This window comes from Carassius carassius, chromosome 18 (assembly GCF_963082965.1).
Source record: "Carassius carassius chromosome 18, fCarCar2.1, whole genome shotgun sequence".
NCBI lineage: Eukaryota > Metazoa > Chordata > Actinopteri > Cypriniformes > Cyprinidae > Carassius > Carassius carassius.
In genome coordinates this window covers 3,992,593-4,007,908 of record NC_081772.1, presented here as the reverse complement: position 1 = coordinate 4,007,908, position 15,316 = coordinate 3,992,593, and the positions used below count along the sequence as shown (strand labels likewise).

Here is a 15,316-nt window from a genome sequence, read left to right as displayed (position 1 = left end):
GTTTCTGAATGTATTCCTGGGCCCATTTAGTAATGTCATTGACACAGTCATGCCGATGAGTGATGCAGTGTCGTCTGAGAGCCCGAAGACCACGGGCATCCAATAAAGGTCTCCGGCCTTGTCCCTTACGCACAGGGATTTCTCCAGTTTCTCTGAATCTTTTGATGATGTTATGCACTGTAGATGAAGAGATATGCAAAGCCTTTGCAATTTGACGTTGAGGAACATTGTTTTTAAAGTTTTCCACAATTTTTTTACGCAGTCTTTCACAGATTGGAGAGCCTCTGCCCATCTTTACTTCTGAGAGACTCTGCTTCTCTAAGACAAAGCTTTTATAGCTAATCATGTTACAGACCTGATATCAATTAACTTAATTAATCACTAGATGTTCTCCCAGCTGAATCTTTTCAAAACTGCTTGCTTTTTTAGCCATTTGTTGCCCCCGTGCCAACTTTTTGGAGACCTGTAGCAGGCATTACATTTTAAATGAGCTAATTAAGTGGATAAAAGTGTAAAATTTCTCAGTTTAAACATTTGCTACGTTACGTTATCTATGTTCTATTGTGAATAAAATATTGGCTCATGTGATTTGAAATTCCTTTAGTTTTCATTTTATTAAAATTTAAAAAACGTCCCAACTTTTCCGGAATTCGGGTTGTATGCTATGGGGTTATTTCATGTATGTTATATGTTTCACAGCAATATTTCTTACATGCTCACAGCAGCATGTTGTGAATGTACTAGCAGTAGCTAGTCTTGGTACTTGCACTGCCACAGCAGCAGGGTATCAGATCTATTCCGCAAAGACCAAATACATTAACATTGTCATGTACATTACCATGCCAATCCCTCCGAGAGTTGTCCCTCAATCCTTCATGACAAAAAATGGAATGGACCCACTTTATATTAAGTGGCCTTAACTACTGTGTACTTACATTTTAATTAATATTTAGTACAATGTACTTATTGTGTACATACATGTTTTTACATTGTACTTATATTTAAAAAGAAAACTACATGTAATTACATCTGTATTTAATTTCTGTAATTACATTTATAATTACACTGTTGACCCATACTTTACACCTTAACCCACCCTTAAACTTACCCATACCTCCAACCCTCTCCCTAACCTTACCCCTATCCCACCTCAATAGCAGCAAAAGTGTTTTACAATGCAATATGAACACAATAAGTACACTGTACTTATTTTTTTATGTAAGTACATAGTAGTAAGGCCACCTAATATAAAGTGGGACCAATGGAATTAACTAATAATCTAATGTCATTAAATAATAAGTGTCCAAATACTATTTGTTTCTTTATCAGTTTTCAGGACTTGTTTTGTTTTTTGAAAGTGAATTGATGTGTGGCCAAGTATGTTGACCCATACTCAGAATTTGTACTCAACTTTTAACCAATCCAAGTGCACATACATAGAGTAGTGAACACACACACACACACACATAGAGCAGTAAAGCCATATCACTGCAGCACACAGGGAGCAGTTGGGTGCCTTGCTCAAGGGTCACACTTTAGTCATTGTATTGAAGGTGGAAGAGGGCACTGGTTATTTACTCTCCCCAATGACAATTCCTGATGGACCTGAGACTTGAACCCACAACCTTCAGGTTATAAGTCCAACACTCTGACCATTAGGCCATGACTGCTACAAATATCTTATAATAAATTATACAATTTTATAAAACTGATCCGAGATCAAGTAAAAACTGTATCAAGTACACACCTGTTTAAAGATGTGTGATTCATGGGTTTGCAGAGATCGTCTTTGAAAATCATTGAAATTTCAAAACATTTAGAAACATTAGATTTGTACTGAAATGATGCGACTTCAGCAGTTTGTATGCACTCCAAAGCACTGGTTCAAAACAAACGATTTGCTTTTTCATTTCCACTGAATCCACTCAATCTACTATCGATTCAAACACAAACTGATAAACTTAGATTTTTTCATACCATGATTCATACTGGTTTAAAGGAACCGATTCAAAACAGTCTTTCAGTCCCAAATCAAACACTGATGCTATGAAACATCCAATAGAAAATACTGTAGGCTACACACAGAATGTTTTCAAGAAAAAAAATGCTGCACCGTTTCAAACACACCACCGCTTTACTTATTCAATAATAATGTCCCTACTAACCAGCTGATAACTAACAAAACTAAAACGTGATTTTAATAATAGCAAAGATGCTGAGAATGTTAAGCTTAGTAGTTAAATAAATAACATAGCTAATGTTAGTGACACTATTAATATCACTGACAACAGTGGTGTAGCTAGAAATTCTGGGCCACTTGCACTGATTTTGCTATGGGGCCCCTTCAAAAAGAGTTTTTTGGGCCCCCAGGAGAACATCATTCTGGGCCTCTCTCAACCTCTGGGCCCTATACATTCTGTCCCTTTTTTCCCACTGGTAGTGACACACCTGACTGTCAATGACATTTATTGACTGGTTTTTCTAAGAAAAAGGTCTCCACAAAACTATACTGTTTAATGCTTAGAGAAAATGATTCAACTGCATGTAACCTCAATACCTTCACCCTGTGTTTAAAAACAAAAAAAAACAGCATACAGTAACAATGTAAAGGTGAGTAAATAAAGACACAATTGTTTTGAGTGAAATAGTTTATCAAAGACACAAATTTGATAGGCCTAATTGTGCTTTGGGTGCCTTTCATATGATTCATATGTTTGTTGGATTTATTGCATTAGTAAATGGATTTAAAAGTATTTAAATATGTTTAGTATAAAACGAGACAAATGGAAAGAGCTGATTGCTTTCTGAGAACACTGTATTTATATTTTTAGGTTCCTCCAAGGAATCTTGGGAAGTAACATTGTCTTTGATACTGAAAGGAAAAGTAGCCTGTTTATTTTAGGAATAAATTGTCAGATTCAAATGTTTGTGTACTGTTAATGTGATTTTATTGACATACGCCTATTGAAATATTCAGTTGCTTACAAAACTGAACATTATTTACAAGAGATAGTCATTCCTAATTGCATCTTTCCATCAAGTCAGTTTGTGAAGAACTAACTTGAAATATTTTAGCCAAAATAATTTTAGATAAATGCTGACAGCAATTATTGTGGGACGGCCGAAAGCAAGAAATAAGTAAATGGTGCTGGCTGCTACGGTTTGAAGGATGATACAGACTCCTTTACAGGCTACATTATCGAAATAAAACTCCAGACCCCAGCTTAGGGAAACATGATGAGTGAAATGGGAGGTGGAACACATATGGAACTATAGCAATCGATTGAGATATGTGCAAAAGAGATGTGATGCAGAACATGCATGTTAAACTTAATCTTTCTCTTAATCTTTCCTGGATATTAAAGCAAGCAGATTTCAGCTGGACCTTACACCAAAATAGTATAATAATCTTGTAAAACACACTCTAGTAATCTTTGTTTGCAACTTAAACAAATATTTTATTACAATGCAGCACATAATCTTTTTTTTCGATGTCATTTTCCATCAAGATGTAAAATTGTGAACATTTTATATTTCCGTGTATTCAGGATATGAAATTGGTAAAACAAAAAGTTAGTCATTTTGTATTGTAAGTTTGAGATATAGTGTAGAGGTTAACATGGTCAAAAATGTCCAATGGCATGATGGTTGCTTATTTATTACTTATTTTCATGCTTTTATGGTGTTGATGAAGACAATGCAAAACTTTCTATGTTAATAATTCTTGATGCATGAAATAGTAAAGCTAAATTATAGATTTAATTCATAGATCATTGAAATACAGGCCTTTGCATATTTCATTAGAATATGCATTAAATCCTAATCAAATGTCTTTTTGATTCCTCCAGTGAAACTGTGATATCATACCTGTGTAATTTCTGACTCTAGAGAAATCCTGTTGTGGAAATAACTGGTGGTTAGTTTTGTGTCTTCTTGATCTAAACATCTTTGTGAGCTGAGGGACTTATTAATTGTGATAAACATGTTTGCAATATGTCTTGTTGTTTATCGGCACATTCACACCTGTCCTCATTAAACTTCAAAAGAATCACACTTGATTCTGACTGATCCCTTAGAGCATCTTGAGTTGCATCATTCTGATTGTGTTAATTAAATAATATAGAATAATAAGGAGAAAGGTTTAGAAAAGTCATAAGAACAAGATAAATGAAAATCATTAATAAGCCTTTAAAGGGTTTATTTGGTGTAAAAAAAAAAAAGTTCGTTTTTTTGTATTGAAAAAAAATAGAGATGCATTTTTATCTTATCGCAATACATTGCAGGATTGTAAATTGTCTTAATAAATTTTGCATTTGTATTTCTGAGATCTACATTAAGTGCTTTAGCAATGTCACGATCCACACAAGAACAGAGGACAAGGTAGATCCACTTCCAGTAAGTTTTAATAAGGGAAAACCGTACATCAATATCCAGTCCCGGCAGGGGTCAAAACCAAAGTAGCAATCAAACATAAACAAGCACAAGACAAACGGACAAGAACAGAACTCAGAAGTGGCCTGATAAATACAAGGACTCCGTAACACATACTAAAACAGTCAGGGCATATATACACAGGGAAATGACAATGCTAATGAGGAATTGACTGAGTGCAATGATTAGTGACCAGGGACAGATGAGTGCAATGAAGAAACAAGGATCGTGGGGAACGTAGTTCAGAAATTCACAGACACCATGGGGAAGGAGGACATGTAGTAGTTACCCAGGGAACACAAACCAGACACTGTGACAAGCAACAGCAACCTTACCGAATATGGGTGATGAATAATCGCCCCATAATCAAGTAAATAAAATATCACATCAAATGTATGAATGAATAGCTTTGAAAGCCGTTATACAATTCAAAAGTTTAGAGTCAGTAAAACTTTTTTAAATTAATATTTTATATATATATATATATATATATATATATATATATATATATATAAAGTATGGAAACTGAGCAGTCACACCTGCACCTGCTCATCACGGGCTAAGCGGCCACACCTGCGCCCCATCAAGCTCTGGTTATTTAAACCCAACAAACGAACGCAGAGGTCTGAGATGTCTCCACAAGACTCGGCTAACCCCTTACTCTATTGTTTCTACATAGAGTAGTGTGTGACCGCCAGCCCCACCGCACACGGGAGAGCACGGACCCACACCTCACCTGCGCACCAATTGGAGAGGGAGCCGAGCACCGAGCACCAAATCGCCTCACATCAACGCCTTTTCACCACTCTAACCTAAATAAAATCCACCCTTCGGGGAACTTACATGCATCCTTGAGTCGTGTCCTTCTCAACCCCGCCACACTGGTGGAGAATGCAGGCAGGACAGTGCCCCGCGAACTCCGCTACCTGACCCCCGCGTCCAGGCAACGCAGTTATTACCTAAGATGCTGTGCATGATGACGTAATGATGTATCTCCAGATGTTCGAGACCATTTTCACGCGCGAGGCGTGGCCCAAGGAGGACTGGGCACACATCTTCGCCCCACTGCTAACGAGAGAGGTTCTGAGTGGACCTTTGACCTGCGGCAGCCGGCCCGGGCTCAAGCCACTAGCCTCTCCCGCTTGGCCCAGCACTGGTTACTGGCCGGGGATCCCACCGTACACCAGTTAGCGGAACACGTTGTGGTCGATCGCTTCCTGTGGACCCTTCCCCGCTCGTTCCTTCAGGCAGCCGGAATGCAGAACCCAACCAACGTGGATGAGCTGGTCGAGGCCATAGAGCTGGCGGAGGCCACCCAACACTGGGAGGTAGGGGAGAGAGCGCCGCCGTTTCCCTGAGGGGGTGGTCCAGGAGCGGCGCACACCTGAAGGCACCCAGCGACCGGTGAGCAGGCCGGCGGTTCCCGGCCCTCAACATGAGCCCATGCCCACTGAAGCACCCCGTTCTCCAGGATGACCTTTGCTGGCAGGCTGCGCCGTGCACACCGAGAACTTTCGAGCTGCTCTTCGGCCGACTACCCCGCGGTCTGCTTGACATTGCCCGAGAGGCCTGGGAACAACAGCTGGCGGTACACCGCACCACCGTGGAACAGGTGCGCGAGATGTGGGAGTGGATCGACCCAGTCATGCCCAATGTCCGGGAGCACCTTGTCAAGGCACAACAGGTGCAGCAGTGGCACTACAACCAGGCGGCCCAACCACGGAAGTTCCAGCGAGGAGACCACGTTCTGGTTCTGGTTCCCACAGCCGCCTGCAAGTTTTTGGTCACCTGGGAGGGGCCGTACACCTTCAACGAAAAGGTCGGCCCCGTTACATACCGTGTGCGGCAACCAGGCAGAAAGAAAGAGGATCAGCCCTACCACTTCAATCTTCTGAAACGCTGGGTCGGGACCGGGCCCCCGCTCTCGGCCTACACCAGCTCGACTCCCGTGGTTCTTGATATGGATCCCCAACTCTCACCACAATATATATACTAAATATATATACAGTGCAAAACTTTCTATGTTAATAATTCTTGATGCATGAAATAGTAAAGCTAAATTATAGATTTGTTATATATATTGTGGCGGGGTGAAGCAGGACATGACTCGAGGATGAAGGTAAGTTCCCCGAAGGGTGGATTTTATTAACAGAAAGGGTTGTGGAAGGCGTTGTTGTGAGGCAGTTTAGTGCTCGGTGCTCTGCGTCTTGGCTATGGGTGCGCTGGTGCAGTGTGGGTCCGTGCTCTTCCGTGGGCATTGGGGCTGGCTGTCACATGCTGCTCCCTGCGGGCAAAGGAAAAGACTAGATTAGCCAAGTCTTGCGGAGACATCGCTCACCTCTGTGCCCACTTGCGGGGTTTATATGAGCAGCGGCTGATGGGACGCAGGTGTGGCTGCTCAGCCCGTGATGAGCAGGTGCAAGTGTGCCTGCTCCATTTCCAGGGCGACACTGATGAGAGCTCGGGACACGTGTCACAATATATATAGCAAATATGCATTAAATCAATTTGTGAAAGTGTTTTCAACATTAATAATAATCAATCTTTCTTGAGCAGCAAATCAGAATATTAGAATAATTTCTATAGGATCACATAACTAAAGACAGGAGTATTATTTGCTGGTGCTATTTTTTATTAACTCTTTGATTGACCCTTACATCAACTTTTCCACTCCAATTGCTCTCTTTGACATATTTGTCTGGTTAGGCTACATTAACTTAACAATGAGAATATTTGAACCAAATTCTTCTGATATCAATTTTTTTAATATTTGATTCCATTTGTGAAACACATTTCCTTTGCAAATTACATAAAAGTGTAAAATCAGGTGTTTATTCTATGCAAAATTAAAGGGTGATCTAAAATCAGATTTCTGAAACACTTGCAGCACAAGTGTTTTCAACATTAATAATAATAAATCTTTCTTGAGCAGCAAATCAGAAAATTAGAATAATTTCTATAGGATCACATGACTAAAGACTGGAGTAATTATACTGGAAATTCAGCTTTGCTTCACAGGAATAAATATTAATTATATTAAATATATATTAAATCAAGTAGAAAACTGATATTTTAACGTGTACAATTTTTATTTTCGATCCAATAAATCAGCCTTGGTGAGTGTAAACAAAAAAAAGTGTAAACAAAAAAAACTCACCAACCCCAAACTCTTTGACAGTAGTTTATGTACTAGGCTAAAGAATCATTGAGCCATGGACAAACCAGAAAACTTAAGTAATGTATATTTTAAGTGCTTGGCTCTTATTTGCTGCCTCATCATGTAGGAGGGTCAGAGAAGATGTTGAAGTGTATTTAAGGGACTCTTAACTCACTGTTAACATACTGGTATTCCATCTAGGCTCAGTTTTCTAAGACTGAGACGGGCAGGATGGATTTATTATCACAAGAATATGATCCCACTCAGTTTTGTTATCCTGCAGCGAACAACTCTTGTCTTAAAGGCACACATCATGTTTTCACTCAGACTGTGGTGTATCTTCTGTTGGTGTTTGCAATGATTGTGACCATTCTAGGAAATTTGGTGGTCATCATCTCCATCGCGCACTTCAAACAGCTCCAGACTCCCACTAACATCCTGGTGATGTCTCTTGCTCTAGCGGACCTGCTGCTTGGACTGGTGGTCATGCCATTCAGTATGATCCGTTCTGTGGATGGCTGCTGGTACTATGGAGATGTCTTCTGTTTGCTACACTCCACTTTTGACTTGTTTCTCACATCAGTGTCAATTTTTCATCTCATTTTTATTGCTATTGATCGACATCAGGCTGTTTGTTATCCACTTCTGTATCCTACAAGAATAACCATATCTGTTGCATGGGTCATGGTGATGATAAGTTGGAGTATGGCTGCGTTTTATTCTTATGGCTTAGTGTACTCAAACGCTAATGTGGAAGGACTGGAGGAATATATAGAATCAATATACTGTATGGGAAGTTGCACTTTGCTTTTCAATGCATTGTGGGGAGCTATAGACACATTAATAGCTTTTCTCTTGCCTTGTTCTGTCATGGTAGGACTGTATGCAAGAATTTTTGTGATTGCAAAACAGCATGCTAGAAAACTATGTGAGGCAAACCAGCATGAAAACGAAAATATATTTAAAAGCTCTCGACGATCTGAGCACAAAGCAGCAAAAACTCTCGGTGTGGTAGTGGGCGCTTTTATCATTTGCTGGCTGCCATTTTTTATTAACTCTTTGATTGACCCTTACATCAACTTTTCCACTCCAATTGCTCTCTTTGATGTATTTGTCTGGTTAGGCTACATTAACTCAACCATAAACCCCATCATATATGGCCTTTTCTACCCATGGTTTAGAAAAACCCTTTTTCTTATTATAACAATGAGAATATTTGAACCAAATTCTTCTGATATCAATGTTTTTAATGTTTGATGCCATTTGTGCAACACATTTCCTTTGCAAATTGCATAAAAGTGTAAAATCAGGTGTTTATTCTATACAAAATAAAAGGGTGATCTAAAATCAGATTTCTGGCACACTTGTTATGCTAACATTGCACGCTGAATGATGAAATGTGTACAGTATGTGTGTTCCATTCTTTAAAAGACTTCCAGGAGAAAGTAATCCCTTTGTGTTTTTATTTATCTCATTAGTATTTGCTTTAAAATACATGATTCTGCTTGCTGCATCTTTGCTCGTGTTCAGTTCCAGAGATTTTTTAATTAGATTATAAGGCTGAAGATACAGTGTTACCTTGAAAAAGTGAAGAAAATTAAATATACTGTGAATATTGTTGTTGTTGTTTTAAGGGGTGGGGCTCCAGGATTGACATTGACTATTCCCAATGTAACATATGAAGCTTGTTTGTTTTTTTGCCTTTCTGTGCAGTTAACCTGAAAATGGCATGATATGTTATGATCAGTGGTGCTGCATTTTGATTCATAGTATTTATTTGTCTTTTCAGAAGACATGGACAAACTAAACATTAATGTAATTTCAATTGGTACACTCTCAGAGAGAATGTACAAGCTGTCGCTTGGTGTTCCCCTAAAGTACAAAAGCCCAGGTATATATCTGTATCTTATTTACCCCTAAATGGTAGTACCTTAAAATGGTCATATGATGCGATTTAAATTTTTCATTTCTCTTTGGAGTGATACAAGCTCTGGTGCATTAAGAAGATCTCTGAAGTTGCAAAGACTAAAGTCTCAAATTCAAAGAGATATTCTTTATCAAAGTTAAGACTCTGCCACGCCCCCACATGTCTACATCACTATTTGGAAATGTTCACGCAAAGAAAGAAGGCTTGGTTTCAGTAACCACGGTTAGTGTTGAAGCAGTCATATCAGTGAGATGCGGTGTGTATCTAGACTAAAGCAAAAGCACTTTATTTTGCCTTTCGAAAGTAGATGCATTTAGGAATCTTTAAGATTACTTACAACAGAACAGCAACGCATTTTATGGACAAAAGTTTTGTGAACCTAGGAGAGGAGGTCATTCTGACTTTGCTTTAAATATTTGCTATTGAATGTTCAAATGTGGAGTTTTGCGTGTCGCGCGCACATGTGTGTGAGAGACGGTCACACAGTGGCATCATGTCACAGTTCATGAATTGGCTGTCTCACACTGAGGTGTCTGCGTGAGTGTAATTGTATGGGTGTGGTTACTCGTTTTGTTGATTAATGTCACCAGCTGTCGTTGATTCCACCTCCTTTATATGCCAGTAATTTCCCTCTCATGTTGTCAGATTGTTGTGGTTGTTCCCCGGTGTGTGTCCTGTTCTCGTGCCTCGTCAGCTCAGCTCTCCATCTGGATTTCGTCAGTTCTTCATGTCATCTGGATTTCGTCAGTTCTTTGTGTTGTCTGGATGTTCCATGGTTCCTGGGTTTTCTCTACACGCCCTTCACCACACCACCACCGGATCGCCATCTCGTCCCTGCTTCATCCACCACCTAAGTGTTTGTCCCCGACCTGTGTCTTTGCTTCTGACTTTCATTAATTAAACTTTGTTTACTTGCATCTTTCATCCTCCAGTTATTTCATTGCAGAACGATCTGACCAAACCATGGATGCAGGAAGCACTTCCCAGCTCAAGGACTTCATCGCTCACAGCATCTCACGTATGGACCAACAAGAGGAGAAAATTTCGGGCACAGGTTGTGCGGTGCAAGCACTCGTGAAGCAGGTGTCCGAACTCCCCCAACAGGTACAACTTCTACGGACTCCCACTGCTCTCCCCACGCCGCCCGTTCCCCCACCACCAGCGCCTGCAGCAGCAGAGGGACCAGAGTCACGCCTACCCACACCAGAGAGATATTCCGGTGAGCCTGAATTTTGTAGAGCATTCTTCACGAGATGTTCCATGCATTTCGCTTTACAGCCACGTACTTTTCAGAGCGAACAGACAAAGGTTGCCAAGAATCCGTCATCCTGGAGTCAACAGCTTTCTATGGTGGAGTACACCCACAATTCATTGCCAGTGTCATCCACAGGCCTCTCGCCATTTAAGTGTAGTTTAGGTTACCAGCCACCAAATTTTTCCGAGTCTGGAATCCGAAGTCGCGGTCCCCTCCGCTCACGCATTCGTCAAGAGGTGCCGCCGTACTTGGACTAGAGCCCGTGAGACTCTACTCCAAGCAGGGGGGCGCATGCAGGCCAAGGCCGATTGCCACCGGTCAAAGCCTCCCGTTTACGTCGTGGGTCAAAAAGTGTGGCTTTCTACCAAGAATATTCCTGTCACGCTGTCAGTCTCTGTTTCCCTGGGTGTCCACTAGTGGGCTCACTTCCCCTTAGGCACTTCACCATAGGTACTATAATTCCTCTAGTCTGGTCCTGTCTTCACAGTAATTGCACTCCAGTTAATTACACCAGGTGCAGGCAATCTATTGTCATTAGCCTCCTTATAAATACCTGTCTTTCCCTGTTGTTTGTATGGAGTCTTTACCCTTCGATGTTCCAGTCTCCTCGTTCCCCGAGATTCCTCTACTCTCATATTCTGAATTCCCGTTCTGTTTCCTTCCCTTTCCTGTTCCCTTCCTTGTTTTGTTATTTTGTTTGTTTGGACAGCATTCTGGTTTTAACCCCGGCATGTTTGACAACGATTTTGGATAACCTCAAATAAACATACCCGCAATTGGATCTCTCATCTCCCTGTGTTTCACAGGTGCACAAATCGTTACAATTCCTCTCCGCTCCGTGTCTAACAAGTTAGCTCCCAAATTCATTGGCCCGTTTCCTGTCACCAAAATTTGTGGAAAAAAAAACCCCCACGTATTTGGTAAACCGGATTCTGGACTCGAGATGGAGGGGACGCGGATTTCAGTACTTGGTGGACTGGGAGGGTTACGGTCCGGAGGAGAGAAGTTGGGTTCCTGCTAGGGACATTCTGGATCACTCCCTTATCGATGATTACAATCGACAGGTAAGGTTGTCTGGGAACGCCAGGAGGCGTTCCTAGGGGGAGGGGTACTGTCAAGGTTCATGAATCGGCTATCTCACACTGAGGTGTCTGCGTGAGTGTAATTGTGTGGGTGTGGTTACTCGTTGTGTTGATTAATGTCACCAGCTGTCGTTGATTCCACCTCCTTTATATGCCAGTAATTTCCCTCTCATGTTGTCAGATCTTTGTGGTTGTTCCCTGGTGTGTGTCCTGTTCTTGTGCCTCATCAGCTCAGCTCTCCATCTGGATTTCGTCAGTTCTTCGTGTCGTCTGGATTTCGTCAGTTCTTTGTGTTGTCTGGCTGTTCCACGGTTCCTGGGTTTTCTCTACACGCTCTTCACCACACCACCACCGGATCGCCATCTCGTCCCTGCTTCAACCACCACCTGAGTGTTTGTCCCCGACTTTGTCTTTGCTTCTGACTTTCATTAATTAAACTTTGTTTACTTGCATCTTGCATCCTCCAGTTATTTCATCACACATCAGCTGTCTTAACCGTTCATGGCTTGTGTACTGCAAACACATACGAGCTTCATCACTGTTTCTGTCATGCGACTCTGTTCCCCTTCGGGCTTGAACTGATGGTAAAACTAAGGACATTATCAACTGTCGTTACATTTATTTTGAAAGATGAAGCTCATGATTATGGAAAGGGGTGTTACATTTCCTACGAATGCTTGCGGTGTTCGGCCAATCACAATGCACTGGGTCGGTTGGCCAATCAGATAGGACTGCACTAGTCGGAAGGAGGGACTTTGTAGAAAACGACACTTTTGAGAGAGGCGGGGCATAAAGGACCTACAATAATGTACAGTATTTGAAAAATAATGTGTTTTTTAAACATTAAAGCATGTCAACATTCTGTCACACCAAATGCACAAAATAATGATCTTTAAAAAAGCATCATATGACCCCTTTAAAGCAAGTGTCAAATTATGATCCTGGAAGGCCATTATCCTGCATAGTGTATAGCTTCAACTAGGTTCAAAACCCCTGCCTGGAAGTTTCTAGTAGTCCTGAATACATTGATTACCTGGTTTATGTGTGTTTAATTAGAGTTGGAACTAAACTCTGCAGGACAGTGGCCCTCCAGGAACAGAATTTGGCACCCTTAAAGGTACATACTAATACTTAAAGTGCATATTCGTGCCTAAAGTGACATTTTAGTTCCATTTAAAAGGGTACCGCCCCAGTGAAAGTTTTATGCCGTTTAATGAGAGTGTATATTTAACCTTTCTAATAAGTGCTTGTTGGTAATTTGCTGCTCTATAATGATGTGGGAGGGTAAAAAAAAAGCATGAAGTGTAATTAAGGGCCTAACTGATCCAGATTGACTGACTAGATTTGTGTTTTCTGAGACAAAGACGAAGGCAGGATGGATTTATGAAATTAAATACTGCCTCCAAAATGATGAAAAAACAACCTGAATTCAGATCTGATGGTACAAACCTCTATTTGTAGCATGCCGCCCGTCCAATAAATTGTTGTATGCTTTGTGTGCTTTGTAACTTCTGATATGTAACCAAATCTTAGCTTTAAGATTGTTTATTTTATTACAAAACTTTAATAATAAATACAGTTTTGGCACTCTTTAATGAGATGCCACAGAACGCAGTAGCTGCCTTAGATCAAGCTAAGCCCTGGCTTAGGGAACACACGTGAACCGATCATCTTTTCACCTTTACTAGTAATAGCACAAGAATACATGACTGAACATTAGAAGATATGCTGAAAGACAGAGTACAACTTAATGAAATGTTATGTGTCTCATGTAATCGCACTTTTAACTGCAGAAAGACGTCACTTTACCTAAGGAAAGTTATTCAATGTCCCTCAACTCTAGAGAGTGTTTATCTAATAATATGCTCTATATTACATATTAAATATTTAATACATCTAATTCTTTAAATAAATGCGCCATTAAAACAATTACAAAGCTATGAATATAATGTCATAGCTTTCATTTATAAGTTGTTTTTTAACACAATTTTATTTAAACTATACTTTTATAAGATAAATAATTGAAAAATGGACAAACCAGATTATTTAAATAATGTAATTTCAGTCACTATATATTTAAAGGGGTTCTAATATCTTTTTTTTTTTATGAGTGCTTGATTGCCATTTGCTGCCCTGTGATGATGTGGGAGGCTCAGAAAATAGCATGAAGACTATTTAAAGGCCTGACTAAAACAGCATTTTATAGGTTTTAGTTTTCTGAGATTGAGAGGATGGAATTATCATCACAAGAATACGATGCCACTCAGTTTTGTTATCCTGCAGTGAACAACTCTTGTCTTAAAGGCACATATCATGTTTCCACTAAGACTGGGGTGTATCTCCTGTTGGTGTTAGCAATGATTGTGACCATTCTCGGGAATTTGGTGGTGATCATCTCCATCGCGCACTTCAAACAGCTCCAGACTCCCACTAACATCCTGGTGATGTCTCTTGCTCTAGCGGACCTGCTGCTTGGACTGGTGGTCATGCCATTCAGTATGATCCGCTCTGTGGATGGCTGCTGGTACTATGGAGATGTATTCTGTTTGCTACACACAAGTTTTGACTTGTTTCTCACATCAGTGTCTATTTTTCATCTAATTTTTATTGCTATTGATCGACATCAGGCTGTTTGTTATCCACTTCAGTATCCTACAAATATAACTATAACTGTTGCATGGGTCATGGTGATGATAAGTTGGAGTATGGCTGCTTTATATTCTTATGGCTTAGTGTATTCAAAAGCTAATGTGGAAGGTCTGGAGGAATATATAGAATCAATATACTGTACGGGAAGTTGCACTTTGCTTTTTAATGCATTGTGGTCTGTTTTAGACACATTACTAACGTTTTTCTTGCCTTGTTCTGTCATGATAGCACTTTATGCAAGAATTTTTGTAGTTGCCAGAAAGCACATTAGAACAATCGGTGAGGCAAACCATCATGAATTTGAGAGCACTTTTAAAAGCTCTCGAAGGTCTGAACGTAAAGCAGCAAAAACTCTTGGTGTGGTCGTTGGAGCTTTTATTATTTGCTGGTTGCCCTTTTTTATTAACTCTTTGATTGACCCTTACATCAACTTTTCCACTCCTTTTGCTCTGTTTGAAGCATTCGTCTGGTTAGGCTACATTAACTCAACCATAAACCCCATCATATATGGCCTTTTCTACCCATGGTTTAGAAAAACTCTTTCTCTAATTATAACATTGAAAATATTTGAACCAAACTCTTCTGACATCAGTGTTTTCACTGTTTGACTTTGGTTCATTTTAATGTAATTTTGATCTGACTCAGAATTTGATCTGGTCAGCAGCAGAATTTGATCTGGTTGTTGTTTTTAACTTAGCACAGACTTTCTTACTGAAATGGTTTGTGTATTGTGCACAAATAATGAACTGTGTATAAACATTGGAACACAGTTATACATTTTACCCATATATAAAATGTAGAACACTACTGTATAT

The 15,316-nt window shown here is 40.1% G+C and overlaps 2 protein-coding genes across 2 annotated transcripts; both read left to right on the top strand.

Annotated features, from left to right (window-relative positions):
- Window positions 1-7,819: 7,819 nt before the first annotated feature.
- LOC132091792 (trace amine-associated receptor 13c-like) lies at window positions 7,820-8,845 on the top strand. The gene has a single exon (XM_059497898.1). The coding sequence runs from the start codon at window positions 7,820-7,822 to the stop codon at window positions 8,843-8,845; it is 1,026 nt and encodes a 341-aa protein (XP_059353881.1).
- Window positions 8,846-14,083: 5,238 nt separating this feature from the next.
- LOC132091791 (trace amine-associated receptor 13c) lies at window positions 14,084-15,109 on the top strand. Its single transcript, XM_059497897.1, has one exon. It carries the CDS (start codon window positions 14,084-14,086, stop codon window positions 15,107-15,109), a length of 1,026 nt encoding a protein of 341 aa, XP_059353880.1.
- The last annotated feature ends 207 nt before the right edge of the window (window positions 15,110-15,316 follow it).

Excerpts from the sequence above, each read along its gene's own strand:
- LOC132091792 (XM_059497898.1), top strand. The coding sequence starts at position 7,820 with ATGGATTTATTATCACAAGAATATGATCCCACTCAGTTTTGTTATCCT.
- LOC132091791 (XM_059497897.1), top strand. The coding sequence starts at position 14,084 with ATGGAATTATCATCACAAGAATACGATGCCACTCAGTTTTGTTATCCT.